General features: G+C 35.6%; 1 protein-coding gene across 1 annotated transcript; it reads right to left on the bottom strand.

Moving 5' to 3' along the window:
• Window positions 1-5801: 5801 nt before the first annotated feature.
• On the bottom strand, window positions 5802-16446 carry LOC129004301 (longitudinals lacking protein, isoforms H/M/V-like). The gene is made up of 4 exons (XM_054432832.1): window positions 16316-16446; window positions 13803-13976; window positions 8112-8820; window positions 5802-5953 (listed from the first exon to the last, which is right to left on the bottom strand). The coding sequence occupies exons 2-4, from the start codon at window positions 13974-13976 to the stop codon at window positions 5817-5819; spliced, it is 1020 nt and encodes a 339-aa protein (XP_054288807.1). The 5' UTR covers window positions 16316-16446; the 3' UTR covers window positions 5802-5816.
• Between the last annotated feature and the right edge of the window lie 6348 nt (window positions 16447-22794).

Genomic DNA, 22794 nt, shown 5'->3' with positions numbered 1-22794 from the left:
CATCCGCTTAGATTTGCAAATAATTTTGGAAATCGTTAATAATGCAACAGGCGATTGTTGTAACAATTATTAATAGAACAAAGAATTTTAAAGAAGTTAATCTAATTTAAAGAATATTAATAGAACAAAGAAAAATCAAAGGTTCATCTTTACTTTTAGTTGATTATAATTTGAATTTGTGGTCAGTATTGTGTTCTCAATGTAGTAATTCTTTTACTTGCTTAATGTAGCTGTACCCATTATTGTCATGTATGGATTTCAAAATCCTCCCTGTTGAAGCAAACTTGTACTCGTGAAAAAAATTCTATTCAAAAATAGATTAAAATGTGATGTTTTAAAGGAAACATTTTAGCATAAACCCAATCAAGCAAATGGAAATTCATTTAGTCTGCAGGCGGTTTGCTGCGGCAGGGTAAATTACCTTTACTTTTCTTTAATAACCATGCCAGCAACAGCAAACCTGCAGACCCGAATTGCCATTTGTCTAAACTGATGTTTACACAGCTTCCTTAATATATTGCTTTATTCACACATACTAGATACCACAGTTTGCTTCTAGCTGATACAGGGCAAAGTAGTTTAACATGGTTTATCATTGAAATGTTCAATAGAAATGAATATTAATAAATTTGCCTTCTCATAAAAACGCATCACTTAAATATTTTACTTTCTCTGTTGACACGTTAATTACGCACCATTGTTTAGTACTCATATATTTATTGCATTTTTAAGTGCACGTGTTGCATAGATCCTTGATGAAACGATCTCCTACCCCTTAAATCCCTACTCCCCAAGACTAGTGTCGTCAGCTCTAACCTCGAGGCCTACGGCAACTGCTTGTCCCCTACATAGGCATTTTAACTATTGATGGCACTCTGAAAGATTTGTTTACGAGCCTGAGATAGCCTATTATTTTAAAATAATATTGGTCATGTTTAGTTCCCTACCACTTGACTACATATCGACTAGATTCTGTTCTGTTTTAGTATTTGAGAACGAAAACATTCCTGATCAGTTAGATTTGACCTAACGAATGCAGCAGATAATTCAAGAACAATTGGTTTTGGTTTTAGAAGTTAGCAATTAAGCTTGTAAAGACTTCAATTTTGAAAGGGTAGCTGGAGTTTCTTTATCAATCCACAATCCCTCAAAATAGAATTTAATGTTAACACTTCTAAAACTCCAACCTCATTTAAAGTTGCATTTTATTTTAATTTGCCGACCTTTCAAACATCACTCTTTACGTCTTTGCGAACATTTATTTTCTTAGTTAAAGTGGCTTGTGTACCAACAGTGAATCTCGTTCATTGGGTGTTTTGAATGTTTCAATTGGACCAACATTTTAGGCTTGAATATTTGTGGCTTTTCATTTAGTGAATATTTGTGGTTTTTCATTTAGTCTTAGTATAGCTATATATACCTTACCATCATAGCTGCTTCTGAAGTGTTGCTTCTGCAGTTCTCCCCGTTTCTCTTCATGTTCACTTTCACGCACTTCTTAATATCTACTTTACCTTTGGGCAGCAGACCATGATTTTTCAAATTTGATTTCAGCAATTAGGCTATTGTTAAGATACCTCTTTCGTCTGCTGCCCACGGATATTAGAAAAGAAACAGTATGGAACAAACTATATAAATAGCACAAACATGGATTTACATAACTTTAAACCATGTTCAGCTATTATTGTTCTTTACTGGTCCATACATTTCTGTTCTAATATTCGACGTACAAATAAATATACTTGCATCAAGAGCAAAATGTAGTTTGTGGAGTGTTAAGTGACAGGAATAATTCAATTTTAAGGATCTCACAAGATTGAGACTCAACTTCCATTCACTCAGTTGCTTTTGGCAAGTTATTTGTACTACCTTTTATTCACTTTTTGTTAAACCTTTAATCACTTTTTGTTAAACCTTTAATCACTTTTTGTTAAACCTTTAATCACTTTTTGTTAAACCTTTAATCACTTTTTGTTAAACCTTTATTCACTTTTTGTTAAATGACCTCCATTTTAGTGGAGAATGCTTTTGGCAAGTTATTTGTGCTACCTTTTATTCACTTTTTGTTAAACCTTTATTCACTTTTTGTTAAATGACCTCCATTTTAGTGGAGAAAACCTTTTATTTTCAACTTTCAATAAGACTTTTATCATTTTAAAGTTGGAGAAAATTTTGTTAGCAAGTTTTGGCTCCATTACAACACCTCTCGATTAGACACATTGTTTGGCAATTTGAAATTAATTTTCTAAGTTTGATTGTCATCATATTTTTCAGTTTGGTTTTAAGTTTGATTGTCATTGTATTTTTCAGTTTGTTTTTAGTACCTAATAAAATTTACCTATATCCCTAATTGTATCCCTAATTGTGTACCTAATAGGCCCTGTTTTCGTCATCCCTAATTGTGTACCTAGTAGACCCTGTTTTCACTTGTATTCCTACCAAGTGTCCCTAATTTTAATGCTTCAATTCAAAAATATTTTGGTTAAAAAGAGGGTGGAAAAAGATTATGACTAATAAGACGGAATTTGCTGAGGTCAATGTTGGGTTAGCCACTTGGTATATTTTAGCCTGGAATTTTAAAATTTAAACCAATAATATTGTTTTCAAAACAAACAAATCATACTGGACATTTTAGATCAAGATTTTTTACTTCAATTACCAACCCACTGACCCACAGCAACTTTCGTCACCCTAAAATGTACTTTACTTACACATTTGGTACCTTGAGGTAAGTACCAATACCTTTTTTACCAATACCTTTACCGGGACCTTTATACTCACACCACAGGAGCTCTTCTTTCTTCCTTATTCCAAGTGAAGACCCAAAACATGGGAACTAACTTCAACTTCAGCATTGAAATGTTTGGACGAGATAAATTTAAACCCGAAAATATTTTATATTTAGAGCCCGAAAATCCTGAAAATATTAAATTGCCAGACCCAAAAATACCCCGAAAATATTTTATATAAGTCCGAAAATAAATAATAGATATTTAATTTGTCGAAAATAAATAGATATTTAATTTGTCGTCCGAAAAAAAATTGATTTTTAATTTGTTCTCCGAAAAAATTTGATTTTTAATTTGTTGTCCGAAAAAAATTGATTTTTAATTTGTTGTCCGAAAAAAATTGATTTTTAATTTGTTGCCCGAAAAAAATTGATAGGTATTTAATTTGTCAAATCTTTTACATAACAGAGAAAAATATTTAACAAGACCACCAATCGAAATGCAACAGAAGTTAGTTTGGAAAGATTTATACGAAAAATGTATCAAATTGTAATGTTTATAATCAAATACCATTAGGACCAATGCCAACTCATTATGTTCTAATTTTTCAAAGCTCCAGGAATTATTTTCCAAACTTAATTTTTTGTTTTGCTTTAAGTGAACCTGGTCCTTTAAATTCACGATAAGCAAATTTAGGACCAAGGCTAACTCTAGCATTGGACAAATAAAATCATCAATGGCAAATTGCAAAACAATATGAAGGTGTTTATCAACAAGTGAGCATGGTCCTTCAAACCTGCTTCAAACTATGCGGGCAACTAATTCAATGTCATAAATAAAAAGACAAAAATTTGAATATAAAAACGGTTTTGTAAAAATCATGAGAAGGATTGGTGAGCAAAATATGCTTGTATGAGACACTTTTGGATAACATATTTTAACCGCCGATCCTCCAAAATGATCTTTATGCTGTTGTGAGAGTGAATAACTATTATTATTCCATTAATTGATTACAAAGAAAACAATGAATTAGTTGCCCTGAGTACCACGTTTTCAAACTATATTATTTAAGATGTCCAGAAAACATTTTAGCAACACAACTATTTATACCTCATATCCGCGATGAATTAAAGTAATCATTCTTCTAAAAATGTTTGTACTAGTGAACAAGAAGTGTTTCCATACACTTGAAAGTAGAAATGAAAATTTTTAGAAGAATGACAATTGCATTCAACACAAAATAATATGATATAAATGGTGTATTTTAAGAAAATAATTTTGTATCAGTTACTGAAACCTTTCAGGAATAAAATATGTAAGATTTGAAAGAGAATTAAGATGCTGCAACATTGATTTTGCTAATTGGTCATCGCTACAAGATTAATTATAAAGAAAATTCAATGTTGTGACATAGCTTCTCAGACAAACTTCCATATTTTTATTGACAAGTTGTCTTACAAACTGCACTTACAACCATATACCCACCAACCAGTTGTCCACTCTCCGGATCAGCTGATGAATGAATTAACTTAGGCCTTGTAGGCCATGGATGTTTTTGTGTGTGCATACTCTACATTAAGTAAAAAGGCCTGGGGCCCATTTCAAAGTTTTGTCAGCTTTGTATTTTAACAACACAGCTGTAGCAAAAAGAATATGACAAAAATCACCTTAGATGGTGCTATATGACCTCATAATGTTGAAGAACAGTATTTTATCAATCTTTTAGATTTTAACTTAAAACTGGTAATTCTACTTTTCTTAAAAACAATTGACCAACAATTTTATTGATGAAATTAAATTCCACATCATTTTACCAGGCTAGTAGTGTACATATAATTTTAAATTCTCCAACTAAACATTGTGAAATTTTTACTATGAAACATTACTAGCCCATGAGGCTATTAGTTCTATGGAATTGCTGAAGCCAGGCTATTAATTCTTTAAATAAAAAGACAAAATACATACATACCATCACTTGGAATAGATATTATTATATAACCTGTTACTAATCTACGAGGAAGGCCATCTCATATTGCCTAGTGACAAGAATGAGTCAGCCTATAATCCTCTATTATAAAAGAATAATTTCTGCTCTTACTTTTGACTTCCTACTATTGTTGATTTTTTTTATTTTGATATTGTTCAAAAGTTCCCCTAAGCGGAACTGAGAAGAAATTTAAATATCTTTATTTACGATCAAATCATTTAACTAACTTTAACTAAATTATAACATTGAAACCTTTCAAACAACCTCAGTTCCAGCTATGAAAAATTACATTAAAAAATCTAGTACAGCACTAGTAAAATTGCAACAGAGGAGAACATGGGAAACGTGTTCATTTTGATTACAAGTCAGAATTCATCAAAAGTTAGTTTCAAATATGGAGAAATGGTTGTTCTATTTCCCAAAGCATTTTAATACAACTTAACTCAATCAAATCTTGGGTTAAGATGAATAAAAGTAAACTTTGAAATCCAAATGGAACCAATTCACTCAAACAATTAATTAACAATTAAACAGGATAATTTGCATCAATAAATTTACATTAAAATACAGATTCCCAATATCTCCATCATTTATGAAAGAACTTAAAACTAAATTTAAAGAAAAAATCTTACTTGGTTAAATTAACCTATAATGTTTGTATCCAACAAAGACAAGGTGGAATCAGTAAATAATCCTGTTAAGAAGAAAATGCAATCATTCAAGTGAAACTGGGTTTAAGTCACTTTAGTATCTTCAAATAAAAATAACTTAAAATGTTTAACGCATTGAGCATAATTTATGCACTAAGTAATTACAGCTAAAAGCTTGATCGCCTAAATTTTGAACAAAAAACCAAAACCGTTCTTTAAAAACTTTGCTTCAATGACTCTGTTAATAAGACATTTGAATCGGTTAAGTTAAATCAACTTCTATTGGACATTTGTGATTTTTGTTTATATATTTATGTAATTCAAGTATAGATTCCACCTTGTTGACTTAATTCTAGAAAAGGATCATGGTATCAGGCACATCTCCCCTACTGTGAATATGTAAAAAGCTCTTAAGTAATTCATTTAACGAGTGTGCCCGACCCCATGTGTTCAAGTCAGCGACCCATGCCTACCTTGACTATCACGTTGCTGTTGTCCTGATGCTGCGCCGACTGCTTCCTGTGCTGCCATGAAGATTTCGTCCGTGCCTGATTGGTCGCCTGTCATTGTCCATGGAGGGTAACCGCCTGAACAGAGAAGTTTTTATATAACACATGTTATGAAACTTCTAACTTAAAAGTTAAAAGAAATTTTAACCCTTTGCATGCCATGTAGTTGAAGAAGACCCGAGTAGAGTAAAACGGCCGCGTTAAGTATATTGGGACAAAATGTACACAAGGTTTCTCGCCCATGAGGGAATGAAAACTGGGCAGTGCACCTCATTGAGTCCGCAGTTGAGGGAGCCTATTTACCACGTGGCTTTGAAGGAGCCAATGAGGACCGTTCGCAGTTTCCAAATCTAATAATACCAGCTGATTTGATATTGTTTAGTATAATAGTAGTGTATAAAATTAGTTAGCGGGCGATGTTGCAACGTCGTTCTAGCAGAGTCTTGCTATTGGCTGCCGTCAACTGCAGACTCTCATGGCAATTAGTGTAAGGTCCATTTCGCATCTACCCGGCATGCCGTTAACCCGACTTCTAACTGGCAACAGCGCACTGCACTGTTCACATTACACCGACACCGGCACACTGGCAGTTGTACTCGACTTGTGAAACTTGTGTCATAGGGATAGAAATGGAATGTAAATTACTCTTATTTTAACTGTATGTTGGTAGGCTATTTGGATTTTTTTTTATTTAATTTGAATTTGAGTAAAATTTAATTCGATGATAAAAATAACAAAATAAACATTTAATTGGATAAAATTCAATTTAATATTAATAAGTAGTTCAAGGTCTATTTCCAACATATGATCAAAACTTTGTGAACAAATAACCCAAAGTATTACACAAAAACAACTGAACTAAAAGTACACTTGGTGCACCAGACAGACGGCATGTGCCGGTTGTATATGAACAGTCACATTGGGCCGCTACACCCACTACTCCAGCCGAACTTAACCTAGGGTGCTCCCAGCATCCTTCTACTAGTAGCACACGGCAGCCGGGCAAGTGAAGTGATTAACCAACCACATGCCGTGCATATGTGAACAGTCCCATATACTTCTTCACCCCATTGCCAGTTAAACGACAGCCGGGTAGATGTATAACAGGCCTAATAGATTAATCACTTAACATGTGAATATTTGAAAATTTAGCAAAAGATGCGCGCCAGCAATGTCACAAGGGTCCAAGGTCCAAAGTAGGCCTAACGCAACTTAATAAACTAACAACTTGGTCATTACTTCCACTTCCTTTGTTCACAAGAGAAACTATTACGCCTGATTTAAGTTAGCGAATGGAACTTGAGCTAATCAGCAAAGGCATTTTGCACCATCATTGCACATTATATTATTCTTACAGTTGCTATAAAGCATTATAAATAAGGTTATGTTTTATTTTATTAGGTTACGTTCAATCCAAATGAAATGGGGAACACTACACCAGCTGATCGTAGTCTTATTTTTAAGTGTTGCCAAATTATTTTCAAGCTCACATATAGTACGGGCTTCAAATTATGCTCACATATTATTGCGGGCCTAATAAAAGCACACTGTTTTGTTTTGTTTGATTGGAATACAGGAGTGCGGCAAAAAAAAATAAGTGAGGCAAAAGTAGGTAAATGCAGCACTCTAGCTACTTGGAGTGCTATAATCAAGCAAGGAAGCCCACTTTGTCAGGTTAACTATAGGAAAAATAAATGTCCGTCATGAATAAAGTCTTGCAAAACTAAATAGGTAGGCCTAGCTAAGCTATAAAAACAAATTATAACTATTGATTCCTAATCAAGAGGCAATATCTAAGTAAAACTCTGCAACTCCATTAGGCACTATGTGGTATAGTTACCCCAAATAAAAAAATAAAAAAAAACTGCTTATTCCCTATATGGGAGATTTGCTAAAAACATTCAACTATTTCCAAAATGGTGAATTTTGGATATAGTTCCACAGAGGACATACCATACTATGGTATGGCTCATATTATGAGATCAAATATTAGTTTGATAATATGTAAATCGTATCAGTTATAGTTTTTAATGTAATGTAAAAATTGCTTTACAAACACATGAACATATTGAATATTACATGATTTTAAACCAAGGGGCCATTTCAAAAACTGTAATATTTATTAAATATAATTGAAATAGCTAGTCATATTTCTAATATTTCATCAGACAATAATAGTAATGTTCTCTGCACTGTATTAGATTTTCTTTACAATTTTCAAGTTTTAAGTGCCTACCTTGTGATAGATCGCCATGTGAGGGTCCGGGTCGAGAGGCATCCATTGAAGAGTCCATTCCATCCTCATCATCGTCGTCCAGGGTCAGATCTTCAACTTCAATGCTGTTTTCGTTATTCATGTAGTCCAGGTACTCAGTCTTGGGTTCTAGCAGAGGTTCGGCGGGGGGGTCCAGAATTTCTTTTTTCACAGGATCAGGCATCGGCGGAGGTGGTTCTGTTTTGACTATTTGCTTAGGTAAACTTTGAACAGGGGCACTAGGAACTGGCATGGGGGTAGATTGAGGGGCAGGGAGATCACAGACATTGTTATCTAAATTATTTTCGGGGTCTTCCCCATTTGAAGGCCTTCGTGTTCTTCTTCTCTTCCTCAGAGAAGAAGGAGAAATGCTACCGTCCCTAGAGGTATCTGACACATCTCCTAAAGGGGCGGGCCTTTTTGATTCTAAGGGTGCGCGGGTTTGGGTGACATTAGGTCGGGGTGCATCCGGTTTTTTATTTGTCGAACCTACATCTCGCGCATCATCTCCGTTATCTGACAGTCCCTTAATTTGAAGCGATTCGGCGGCTTTTAAGAAAGTTCCTAATTGATCTTGGGAAATGTTCACTTCACCGCGATACATATAGTCCATCATACTTTTAAGTTCCGAAAACTTCACATCCTTCAGGATCACTATTGGATGTTTCTCGTAATGCTGACTTAGCAGCGCCTGAAAAAAAAGAAAACCAATTGTTAGTCTACTTGTTATCATCCACATGATATTAAATTCGGTATAAAGAATTTTAAACATCACATGCAACATAACATAAATTTCACAGTACAGTCCTCCTAATATAAACACTGTACACTAACAAATTCACAATAGCTAAGAAAGGAAAATATTTTCATCAGCGGCATAATCCTGAAGCCTCGATGGCTAGTTAGGCCTATGTCCGTCATTCATGGTTGCGGCAAAAATTTGAATAAACTTCTCTCCTTTAGTCGATTGGACCCAGGCAACTTATAGGCCTACCCAAAAGTTTAAGTAGAAAAGGTTAGGTTATATGCTGGTAGAGTAACGACTTGTTCAACCCCCGAGTAATGACTTGTTCAACCTCCGAGTCAAAATAAATCAAAATTCCAGTTGTACAAAACTGAACGAATAGTGTTTAAGGCCTCTGAAAAAAGTAAATCGGTACCGGGTGTTTAGGTCTTACCGTGCCACTTACAGTAATAGGTAGCCTACTTCCTTCCCTACAGGAAAATTCGCTAAAATCATGCCGTTGGGTTGAATTTGATAAGTCTTGGAATTTTATGTCTTGGAATTTTATGTCTTGGAAATTTATTTTCATGGAGAAATAAATGTGGGCAAGATTTGGGAAAAAGTCCAAGGCTGAAAGAATGTCGATGGTGTGTTAATAAAACTTGTGTATTTTCCAAAATTAACTTTGAAACAAAACTCGTTGTAGAAAATGGTTTCTTAGACCTACTGAAGCATTTTACCACTGTAAGTTTTTTGCGTTTTATTTGCCGAAAGTTACTTACGATCAACTGTAAACCGGTAAAAACCAAAAATTATTACTATTAAAATGATGTATTTTCCAAAGTTAACTAATCCACATTTGAGCATCGATTGGGAATCTTATTGTCATCACACAAATCGTCGAGTAAACTGTCTTTAATGTCTACATTCTACAGTACAGTTCCGCCATTGCTTGCTACACAAACGCACAATGCGAACGCAGGCCAAATACTTATTGCAGTCAAGGTTAAGTCGATACGGGCAATAGCACATTGAACTAGAGCTACAACGCAGCTTAAGGGATCACCACAAACAATAGAACTCTCTGTTGTATCACTTGAATGCGAGAATTGAGACGTTGGCCGCCATATGCACTAGGGGAATAGTACTTTGGAACTAGGGGATTGTGGAATTGGCAATAGCCAATTTCTCTAGCGTCTCGATTTTCTAGCAGAGTTGCTGTGCAAGTACTAAGTTACTTCCATTTGGATGTTTTCAAGTCTACGACTATTGCGTTTTGTAAAAAGCACGACTATTGCGTTTTGTAAAAAGCAAGAGCGGTTCCCTGATTCCATTTACGTACTTATCAGACTTGGGTACGATAAATAACTGAGATCGCACGATAATTTTGAGCCAGCATGAACTACGTCGGTTGTCTGATTCAGAATTCAAACATGGATGAAACATTGACCATAACTTACTTAAAAAAATGAGTTTTTACATGGAATCAGTATCAAGAATCATGAGTACGGTACTATCGACCTATCATTAATTAAAATACAATTAATATTCAACTAGGACATAATTCAAGCCATGACCTTGAGTTTGACACTGCTACTACCCTGCTACATGATTTACGTTATTATAGAGCTGGCGGCGAGTCTACATATTCTGTCGGCGGACTCGAGATTCAGTTCTAGTTAATTTCTTTCTAATCTAAATCTCCCGTAAATATACAAAATTGTATGGATAAATTTGCTCAAAATTGTTAGAACTAAACTAATTCCTAGAAAATAAACGAACATGATAATAATAGAAATGATGATAGTTGAAATTCAGGCAATTCCATTTTCACATTTCACGATTTTTGCACGGCAGTTAAAATTCACACATAATTTTTAAATTTCCTGGAATTCACGGTCGCTGACAACCCTGTTAGGCTATTTCTGTTTTTTTTTTCTAGTTGTAAATGTATTTTCACTGTAATGTGGCTATGCTGATGGGAAAATAAAAATAGGATTTAAATAAATTAACTAGCTGTTCCACATTGCTAAAAGAAAAACGCATAGGCCTATACAACCTTTAATTGGACACTGGGGCTGATAAATCAAGAAATATTTATATGAATAGTGATGTCAAGCAGTGTTTCCACACGACCAAAAAAATAATCCCGCTTACTGGGTCGAAAAATCCCGTTTTATCCCGCTTTTAAATCGGTGAAAAATCCCGTTTTATCCCACATGATTTTTTTGGTACAATTCCTAGCATTAAACTATAAGTATCATTTTTATAAGTTGTTTAAACATCACTATTATATTTTGCTACAGTATTTAAACAATTTGAGTTAGTTTTTCTCTAAAATTGAGTAGAAAAAAAATAAAAATAGTCGTCACAGCCGAAAATCCCGTTTTATCCCGCATCCCGTTTTAATCCCGCTCAAGGTCTAAAAATCCCGTTTTCGAGATAATGATCCCGCGAATGGAAACACTGATGTCAAGTCAGGCTATAAGAATTTAACTAAAATATATCCAATAACAAGAAAATGTACATGTCGCACCCTGTACAATGCTATAGTCCTTTTTAATGTTGACATTATTATATACCCTACATAACATTTTTTGTGATTTTATCTTGGTTTATTGTTTCGGGTAGCCTTAGTTAACTTAACCACAGCTATATTAATAAAAGTTAAAAAACCTGAAATCCCAAAAAATGTTGTAACAAAGGCTATCAAGAACACAAGTTCAAATGTGATAAAATACAACAGAGAATATTCTGTAAAAATCGGTTTATGCTGTTAATCTGAAGTACCGGTAACTATCAAATAGTTTTAGTTTTAGTTAACAAATAGCTACTTCCCTCTCTTATCCAGACTCCTCGGGACTGAGGCCAGTCTGGATTTCCGGTTAAACCGATATCCCCAATGAAACAAAACTTATTATTATTATGTAATGTTAATTCATTATTATGTGTATTATGTTAATATTTAAATTAAATTAAGGAGAGCATTGTATTTAGACACGTGATCAATGGTCTCAAATAGTTCCCACGAGAACAGTCGTTTCAGTGCAGTCCACTTCCTGCCGATCTAGTCCAGTTAATCCGATGTGTTGATAAGCATTCCGATCTAGTCTAGTTAATCCGATGTGTTGATAAGCATTGTCTAGTTAAAGAGATGTCATTTCCGCCGAGTGTAGTACAGTTAAACCGATGTCCGATTAAAAGGTGTCCAGATAAGAGGGAGTGTACCGTACGCTAATACTTCAGGCACTAATAAAATGTTTTAAATGCCAACCTTCTTGAATTTAAGGATGCCACGTTCTAGCCCGGAAATATTTTACTCCTTCAGGTAAGTTGTAGAGGGTCGCAGCATTATACCATACACAAAGTTTGGTACTTTGGTATTATACGGAGGCCACCCTTACAGCACGCTGCAGCGGTTAGGTTATAAAATATTTGGTTTTAAAATACCTTTATCAGTTCCAAAAGTAACCTTTGTCAACGTGTTACATGTTTCCGCGAGCTGCCATAGTCAAACACTTCATTACAGGAATACAAGGTTATCATAAATTTTTTATGACATCTGATATCGTTCGATTCATAATGAAGGAAAGTCCTACCTAACCACCGCAGCATGCTGTAAAATAAGTGGCCTCCATATACTGATACAAGGGCCTGAGTATCAAAACTTTTTTGGACAGAAGTTTAAAAGCTAAGTTATAGGCTGATGCAGAGTCAAGTTTCTTTTTATATCAAATTGGCCAAACCATCTATAACTTAAGTAAGTTAGAGAGTCAGACTTAAGCACACAGTCCCTTATCACCTCGAGTAAACCATAAGCCTACCTCCTGGCCAGGATTAAACTCTGAGGAAATGCGAAGAAGGCAGAAAATCGCTACAATTTGGGGTCTACCAACTCAAATGCTTAGTTAAATTTCTAAGTTATTAACTCCTAGGCCTAGCCCGGACGACTCGGTTCACAAAAACTGAACCATAAAAGCACAAGTTACAGTCGGCCCCCTCTTAAGGGGAGATGCCCACTTTTTAGATTTAATGCATTTTATATGGGTAAACATCGTGTTGCTTAGGTACCATTTAAGAAAGAACCCTTTTAGCTATGCATATCAAATTTTAACTACTTATTTGTATTGACATTTAAGACAAACTGTACTAATTTAAATATGCTCTACAAAAAAAATCATATTTTATCAAAATTTTTAAAATATATAATTTTTTTCACTATTTTACAAATATTAATTAATTTTATTGTTAATGTTTTTTTAAACATAGAAGCAAACTTTTAGTACACTTAGTGGGCCATGATGTCCTAAGTAACAGAAAAAAATTTGAAGTCAGTGGTACTTATAGTAGTCTGGAAAATGGTACCTAAACATTAAAAAACACAGTTTCGGAAAAACTCATTTAAAGTCAAGCCTAGGCCTACCCTATGCCACATTATTCCTCATCACAAACAGCACTATTATTATATACACATATGTTATGAAGAAAGAAAAACAAACAGAAAAAGATTTTTGTTGACTATTTAACCTAGCAACAACATTTATTCAGTGCAACCATTCAACAAAATTAAATTTCTAACATAAATTTAATTGACGCTAATTCAGCCCATTGTGACTAAAACCGAGTGTGTAGTACTATTTATATTATTTTTTATGATTGTTAGACTGTAGTAAATATATTAAAATTATATATTTTCTGAATCAGGAAAAGATGAAGAATTTTTCAATGCAATAAACAAAAAATTAATTTTTTGACCGAAAAACTGGGCATCTCCCCTTAACAGACTCCCCCACGCGCTCATATAAATAACAGTTAGGCCCAGGGCCTAGTTAGTTTTAACTGACCTGAGAGCAATTTGGTTTAACCATCACTTTTTATGAATACTTGACTCAACACTTCACCAGGCTAAAATGAGATTGAACTAAGTAACATAAGTCAAAGTTACTCACTTCCAAGTAAGGACTGCATGCCGATAGGACGACTTTGTGGGCTTTCAGGGACTGTCCCTCAGCAGCAAGTGTGCAGTCGACTAGAGTTCCATTCTCCAATAGAGAATCGAATACGGAGATCAGAGTACTTTGGTGATTGTTCCAGCGTAGACAAAATTGCTGGTCCGTTGCCATCTGCAAATCAAATATAAAATCAGTAAATTAAATTAAGGAGAGGCTGAACACATCAGACAAGGCCTCAACTTAGGCTACCAACGGCGTGCTCATGGGTTTTAACACTAATACCGAAACCCCGGTCTAACAAGCCCACGGGAAGTTTCACAAACGCATTATGGCAACACTGTTTACTTGGGAGATTCCATTCCCCCAATACCTTCCTCCCTTTTCCTCCCCTACCTATTGATATACTGTTTGTTCATTTCGCATGGGTGACCTTGACAGGATGTCTGTTCATAACATGCCAGTCTCAGACGCCCAGCGTTAGTGTATTTTAAAGCGGGATCTCACAGGCCGAGGGTTTCGGTTTGTGTGTATCTAAGCGGGGTCCATTATTTTTCAAATAAGGTCTCACAGACCGGGGGTTCCGGTATTAGTGTTAAGTTAATCTAGAAAGCTACCAAATGGGTTAAGTTATTGGACATATTTATGTGCTTTCAGGTAGGCAAGTTAATTCCAAAAGTTTTAACATAGGCCTATAGGCCAACATTGCTGATCAAGAAATTATTTAGGCTATACTAAGGTTTTTTTTAAAAGAAAATAAGAATTTAAGTTAACCTTAACCCTCAGAGTGTTAAGTGTCGCTCGGTTTTGCGACGCTTCGATCATATTGTAGCAGACAGATGTCGTGTATACCTAGCCTATTTGTAAACAACTTGGTTAACCTCACATCAACATGTGTTTTATTGTGTTTATCATTGTTTTAGTGTTAAAATAAAAAGTAGTGATAGGCTCCTACGTGGTGCATTAACTTACTAATTAAGATTTAAGTGATTTTGAATGGCTAAGTTAGTTGATGGAGGGTTAAGTTAAGATCTTGAAGGTAAATTTGAGTTTTCATTCTAAGTTATTGAAAGGCTGATGAAATAAGCAACTTCAAATCAAATCAAATCCAAAAATAGGCCTATCACAAACTGGACAAGACTTCAAACAAAAAGGGAGATAGGTTACTTACTTAAAAGTTGTTATCAAGCCTAGGCTACATTTTAAGCGTGCTTGCTTAACTTAAGTTATGTCACCAGAAATCAATTCAACCCTCATAAGTTAGGTAGCCTATATAACAAATTTCAGTGGCAGCAATCCCTGCTTCAACACAAGTTAGGCTGGTCTAATCAACTGTGCCCATCAAAATCAATAAGTAACCCCATTTGTCATCTCAGTAGGCTAATTAGGGCCTGGTCAAATCTACGGTTGATATGGTTCTCGATGCTACCATCGATGCTTGCCTAGGCTACTCTAGTGATGTGACGAGTAGAGTTGGAGAGTCGAGTTGACTCGAATCGAGTCATTTAATTCCCAACTCGAGTTGGTACGAACTCGTATGGAGATTGCCGAAGCTACACGAACTCGGAACGTAACGAGTTCGACTCGCAAAACTTTAACACTATTGGCTCACAGCCTCAAAGCGAGTCAAGAAACCGAACTCATACGGAGAAAGCCAAACCTTAACGAACTCTGGACTTGACGAGTTGCGAAACGTAGGCCCAAACGCTATTGGCTGAATGCGAGTTGAGCCGACTCGCCAAACTATAGCCCTATTGGCTGCGCTGCGAGTCGACCCGAACTCAACCGACCGTTACCAAGTTGAGTCTGACTCGAGTTGACATAATTGTGAGTCAAGTTTGACTCGAGTCAAGAAAGTACTCAACTCGTCACATCACTAGACTACTCCCAAGTTATGTTAGGGCCTACCTTAACTTACTAAGTATGCAAGGTCTACTCTAAATTACCTTTAAGTTAAGTTAGACCGAGCTTCAATAAGTTAGACATATCTCAATTGGGTTGTATCAAAGCACCAACAAATGTTGACAAAACTAGCGTGGGCTATGCCTAGACCTTGGCTACTAATTGATGGCTCGAGTTTGAGGATGAATCACTGTTTGAAAATTAAATTATAAGATAATCTCTCATATCTACTTCAATAGGCTAGGCCTAACTTGGTAGGATATAATCAAAGGCCTAGGCCTGTAAATAGGCCTAACTTAAAATTGAAAATTACGAATGAAATTTTAAAAACGTTAAAATTTAGAATGTCATTGGTCCATTGTAGGCTATGGTAATCAAGAAAACAAGCATTTAAATTGATAAAAGCGGATAATTAGACTGGCCAGGGTTGAAATAGGCCCTAGGTCCAAGTTGAGCTAGGCCTAACTTAGATCGTTGAAATGGAACTCTGAAATGTTGTAGCCTATTCGAAAGTCCAAGATGTAAATAATATTAATCAGCCTGAACGGCATGTCTAATTCTTTGGAGATACTGTTATATAATGATAAGTTAAACCAAACAACATAAAATACCTTGGTAAATTGCTGTGTTTTCACTCCACGAAGTTCATGTTATGGCGTCTTGGATGTGAATGCCGTTGGTGAAGCTTCAAAGCAGCATCGAAGCTCGGTGGCGTCGGTTGAGCAAAAAGTAATAGGCGAACACCTCGAAAACGGAAAATTTCCGTTTTGGAGCACAAAAGCGTTTCAGTAGTTCTCAACCCACTCCAACTGGCTGCGCAGAACACCGATTTGCGACTTCGCTCCGCCTCCATCTTGACCTGCTCAGGCTGTTCATCGATCCAAACAAACATGGCGATGCGTAACTTCTCCCTCCACTAAAACTAAGCGTTGAGCTTTGTTTGAGAGATCTCGCTAGATTCTAGAATCTGTGTTTCTGAAAAATCTCTTTTTTACGCCGTAATTAAACTCCAGTCAATTTTTCTATAGTTTCTTCAGATAATTATTAAGGAATAAATTAAGATAAGCTTACTATGACTTAGCAAGTAAATGTATAAACGTGTTCATGATGGTTTTATGTCATAACAAAAGCAAAATAAAACCTTTCGGTCAACATGTAGGCCTATTCGAATTGTACTTTGTAGTATAAATTACAAACAAAATTCATTTCAAATCCACTTGCATCTAAAAATTATGTATCGTTCTAAACGTGTATGGACATCATTGCTATCACTTTTAGCAAATCTCCCATGTAGGCCTACAAAAAACTCCAGTAAAATTATTCAATTTCTATGAAATGTGGTAGAAACGTTTCCTACGTTCATTTCTTTCTTTCTGACTAAAGACCTTGACTTTAGATATTCGTTTTTTGCATGGTGTAACTTAGATAGAGGCCATACGTTATAAATTGCATTTTGCGAACATTATTTAGGCTAGTATTTATTTCGGGCTATGGGAACGGGCTTTTACTTATAGGGTAAAAATCGGGTTTTCTCACTTTTTAACCCCAAAACATAAAATTAAGTTAATCCAATATAAAGAGTTTAAAAAGTAAATAATTTTTAGTAGGTACCCTGTTTGTTTGTCCACCATGTAGGCCTGAAAGTGAAACCACAAATTTTGAAAAGCTGTTCAAGTCATCACACTTTATTCCACACCCATCCTCGGCTATTGTTTCATTGTTTGTGTTAAATACGCGTCTATACAGGGTTAGGCAAAAGTCTGGAACCCCCCAATTAACTTTTTAACGCGTTGCAGTAGAAAAACCAAACGTGGCACATATTTACAACATAAGAAATTGCACTATTTCATCAAAGTTGCAACTTTGCCCCAGCGCCCAAAATGGGGTATTTTGGGGGCAGTCCCGAATTTTCAAATGTAAACACCTATCATGTGACCCCTCATTTTAAAGGGTTTCTCAAGACAAAATAAATGACGCAAACTAGAGGTCAATATCGCACCCCTAATCAAAATGGGAGCCATTTTAATTTAAGATGAGCAAGCAAGATAAAGTCTGGACACCCCCAGTTAACTTTATAACGTGTGGCAGTGCAAAAACCAAACTCGGCACATGTTTACAGCATAAAAAAATTCACTTTTTCATTAAAGTTAGAACTTGTACCCTGCACCCAAAATGGGGTATTTTGGGGGCAGCCCCAAATTTTCAAATGTAAACACCTATCATGTGACCTCTAATTTTAAAGGGTTTCTCAAGACAAAATAAATGGCGCAAACTAGAGGTCAATATCGCACCCCTAATCAAAATGGCAGTCATTTTTTAATATCCCCTATTAACTTTTTAACAGGTTATAGCAGGAAAACTAAACTCAGCATACATTTATAAAAAAAGAAGAACTCGCCTTTTGGTCAGTATTAGATATTAAATTTTTAAAGTTAACTGGGGGTGTCCAGACTTTATCTTGCTTGCTCATCTTAAATAATTAAAATGGCTGACATTTCGATTAGGGCCAGGGGTGTGATATTGACCTCTAGTTTGCGCCATTCAATTTGTCTTGAGAAACCCTTTAAAATGAGGGGTCACATGATAGGTGTTTACTTTTTAAAATTTGGGGCTGGCCCCAAAATACCCCATTTTGGGGGCTGGGGCAAGGTTGTAACTTTGATGAAAAAGTGCAATTTCTTATGTTGTAAATATGTGCCAAGTTTGGTTTTCCTACTGCAACGCGTTAAAAAGTTAACTGGGGGGTTCCAGACCTTTTCCTAACCCTGTATGTGGCCAGAGAGCACAGATTGTCGTCATACTTTAGTGAAAAATTCTGTTTTCAGTATCCCATATTTCTATTATCGTAGTGGTAAACAGTTAGGTACTTTATTTGAACTGCAAAATAGATTTTTTGTCGCCATACTGTAGCGAAAAAGACTGTTTTCAGTCCATGTTTTATTATGAATACTCTAACATTTTATTGGCAAGGAATTAATCTAGTTTATTTCTTGGGTAAAAAGAGTAAGCTGTAACTCAAACTCGTTTATTTAGGATCACTCATCGATCCAAACAAATCACAATACATCCGTCAACAATATGCAACAATGAACTGCAAGCTGGACATGGCACACGGTAGACCAATGTATAATAGGCACATAGTGTTTTATTTATAGGCTATAATTTACTTTCAAATTAAAACATGTAATAAAATAACATACACAAAATAAGATATATTAGCTTCGACCGATTTTCTACTTTTTTTACTCTCATAGCACAAAAGCCAAAGTCGATTACTTAAACACACATTAACACATTAATAATTACATAACAATCAAGCATAACACAGCTCACACAGCATTTATGTTACAAAATACGTATTGTAACATGGTATTTCTGCTATTACTGTATACTGTACTGTACTCCCGTGGTGCTCCAGCTCAATTTTTAACAAAGCAATGAAATAGTGTGCAATCGATAAATTTCTATTTGTAACAAAACAAATGGTATTTTCTTTTCTTTTTTATTGACTGGGCTAATAATCGATGTGCCGTTTCGATTTCTTACTATCAAAATTTTACAATTAATATAGATTTCAGCGACCTTGACTACAGATTTGATAGCTATACACTTTGTTTCACTTGTAATCTGTTGATTGTGGTGCCCAAAACGAAATTTATTATTACTGTACAATTAACTTATGTATTATACTATAGCCTAATTGGTGATTCTGTTCGATAATATTGGTGCAGTGGTTTGTACCAAATCAAAGCCAGTTTCGTTTGTAGTTGGGACAATAATTTTTAAATAATGTATTATATCGAGGACAGCAGTTGTTGTAACTCAAAACTCATTTACCAGTAATTCCTAACTGCGATGTTAACAGAAATATTAGTTATGAGCTTACGCCCTAGCACCCGGGGCATTGTATTGATCCAGGTCCCGGGCCCTGACCTGGCGGCCAGTGTGCGGCGTGCCTGGGCCAGGGATGTGGCAACACCGCATTGCAAGGCAGGCGTTTACAGCGTTGCCATATTGCCGTCTCGCCAAGCGCCGCCGCCACACAAGTGCTATCCACTGTTGCCAGGCAACCAACCCGAGTTCCCCTCTCTCCCACCGTGACCGTCGTCACCACGCCAACGATGCTAGATTATCTGTAATCTGTGATGATGGAGCAAGCTTTACGATACAGCAGACACACTGCGTCATATGTACGATGGCGAGTTTGTAGGCTACATTCATTTCAGTAAATTCGTGCATAGTCACTTGTACATGATTCTTTGCCACTTGTGTTTGTATGTGACAAAACGATAGATACACAATTTCAGTTTAGTCTTCGTTCGTAACCCTTCCCAACCCAACCTAAACTAACCTAATACAAAATACGATTTGTAGATAATTACAACATATCAAACGAAAAAACGTGTTTTATGAGCACAATAAAAATGCCTATTTAATTTTTTGTTTAATAATTACAATTACCAATATACAGGGTGGTCCAAAGATAACTGACACAGTTAAACGTAAATTTTTATTTACAAAATATTAACTACATGGTAACACATATGTACAGATAAAAAAAATCAAAAAGTTTTTGGTGATGTTCAGGAAATCTCAATATGGCCACTGGTTAACCCATGCAATGTATTCCATCCCGAGAAATGCGGTAAAGGTGTGTGATATGCTAAATCATGAGTTAACGTCAACATAGCCTTAATTGGTGGCCATATTGAGATTTATTATTAAATCGCCTAAATCTTTTTGAGTTTTTCTATCTGTGCATATGTAAATATTGCCATCTAGGCCTTGTTGGTTTTCGTAAATAAACATTTATATTAAAATGTGTAAGCTCTTTTTGACCACCCTGCACATTAATACATTTCTAACAGAACATATTATGAAGCTGAAGTTCGAAAGTGTAATAACTCGAGTAAATTGAAACAGTTAAACGTAAATTTGTATTTACAAAATGATAACTACATGGCAACACATAGCTTACATACAGATAAAAAAATCAAAAAGTTTTTGGTGATGTTCAGTAAATCTCAATATGGCCACTGTTTAAGGCTCTGCCGGCATTACCTATGCAATGTAAATTCCATTCCCGAAAAATTCAGCAAAGGTGTGCGATGTGCTAAATTTTGATTTAACGCCGGCATCCTTATACAGGGTTGGGCAATGTGTGGATACCCCTAGTTAACTTTTTAACGCGTTGCAATAGGAAAACTAAACTCGGCACATATTTGCAACATAAGAAATTGCACTTTTTCATCAAAGTTACAACTTTGCCCCAGCCCCCAAAATGGGGTATTTTGGGGGCAGTCCCAAATTTGCAAATGTAAACACCTATCATGTGACCCATCATTTTAAAGGGTTTATCAAGGGAAATTGAATGGCGCAAACCAGGGGTCAATATCCCACGCCTAATCAAAATGGCAGCCATTTTAATTATTTAAGATAAGCAATCATGATAAAGTCTGGACACCCCCAGTAACTTTAAAAATTAAATATTATAATACTGACCAAAAGGTGAATTCTCTTTTTTCGTAAAGGTATGCTGAGTTTAGTTTTCCTGCTATAACCTGTTAAAAAATTAATAGGGGATATTCCAAAATTACTGCCATTTTGATTAGGGGTGCGATATTGACCTCTAGTTTGCGCCATTTAATTTGTCTTGAGAAACCATTTAAAATGAGGGGTCACATGATAGGTGTTTACTTTTAAAAATTTGGGGCTGCCCCCAAAATAACCCATTTTGGGGGCCGGGTACAAGTTCTATCTTTAATGAAAAAGTAAATTTTTTTATGTTGTAAACATGTGCCGAGTTTGGTTTTCCCACTGCCACACGTTATAAAGTTAACTGGGGGTGTCCAGACTTTATCATGATTGCTCATGTTAAATTAAAATGGCTGCCATTTTGATTAGGCGTGGGATATTGACCTCTGGTTTGCGCCATTCAATTTCCCTTGATAAGCCCTTTAAAATGATGGGTCACATGATAGGTGTTTACATTTGCAAATTTGGGACTGCCCCCAAAATACCCCATTTTGGGGGCTGGGGCAAAGTTGTATATAGTTGTATTATAGTTGATTTTCGTAAATAAAAATGTATATTATAATGTGTCAGTTCTTTTTGGACCACTTAACTGTTTGATCTAGGCCCTACATCAATACATGTCTAGCAGAAAATATTATGAAGCTAAAGTTCGAAAGTGTAATAATTCGAGTAAATTGAAAAAATCTGTATTCTTCTTGTTTAAATTTCACGAAAAAAACAGAATGGTGTTTGGAAAGAAGTCATTACAATCTCTTTTGAAGCACTGTAACCACAGACAATATAATACTCTAATCACAACGCTGTCCGCCACACCCCAAATGCCCAAATCCTAGATTGGTTTGAGGTTTGAGCTGAGCATACGCCGTTACCGAACCCGTCTATTTTACCGAAGTCAGGAAGATAATAGGATACCACGAATTAGTATTCGTGTAGGTCTGTAGGATACTATCACGAAGACTACAGGACAGAAACTACAAGGACATAAGCAAATGATGTCATACTGGTCTAAAAGAAAACCCGATTTAAATTAAACTGTCAAAAACATCCAAAACCAGCTGTTACGACCAATAAACATTTGGGCCAGTGACGTCATTTGTTTCTATTCTAATTCGTGGATATATCCTTGACTATTAATACAACTTCTGTATCCAATAGCATTGACTTTATATCTACACGTCAATGCCAATAGTCAATGATACTAAAGTGTTTGATATCGTTGACTATACTATGATATTAAAATTAATTTGATACAACCGGTTAGAAAAACTTTACAGTACGTAAAGATACACAAGAATATTTGCACTAAATAGTTGGAGCTTAAAAAGGTAATCAAATAATACTCTTCTCGCCGGGACAAAATGGCCTTGACGTGAAACCGGCCGGTGCAGTGTCGTGACGGGAGGGGGGGGATGAGTGGGCGCCGACCACCGACAACCTACTGGAAAAGCCGTTGTTGATAGTTGATTTGAACCATAGACATAGACTTAAACCAACACAAGTAGACTTCTCATCCCATTGTACATTTTGAAACTCGTTTTCGTGTCTCGTTCATGTC

This window comes from Macrosteles quadrilineatus, unplaced genomic scaffold, assembly GCF_028750875.1.
Source record: "Macrosteles quadrilineatus isolate MER2022 unplaced genomic scaffold, UCM_ALF_1.0 Scaffold_9__3_contigs__length_116548681, whole genome shotgun sequence".
Lineage (NCBI taxonomy): Eukaryota > Metazoa > Arthropoda > Insecta > Hemiptera > Cicadellidae > Macrosteles > Macrosteles quadrilineatus.
The sequence above is the reverse complement of the archived record's forward strand: the minus strand, read 5'-3'. Positions and strand labels throughout refer to the sequence as shown.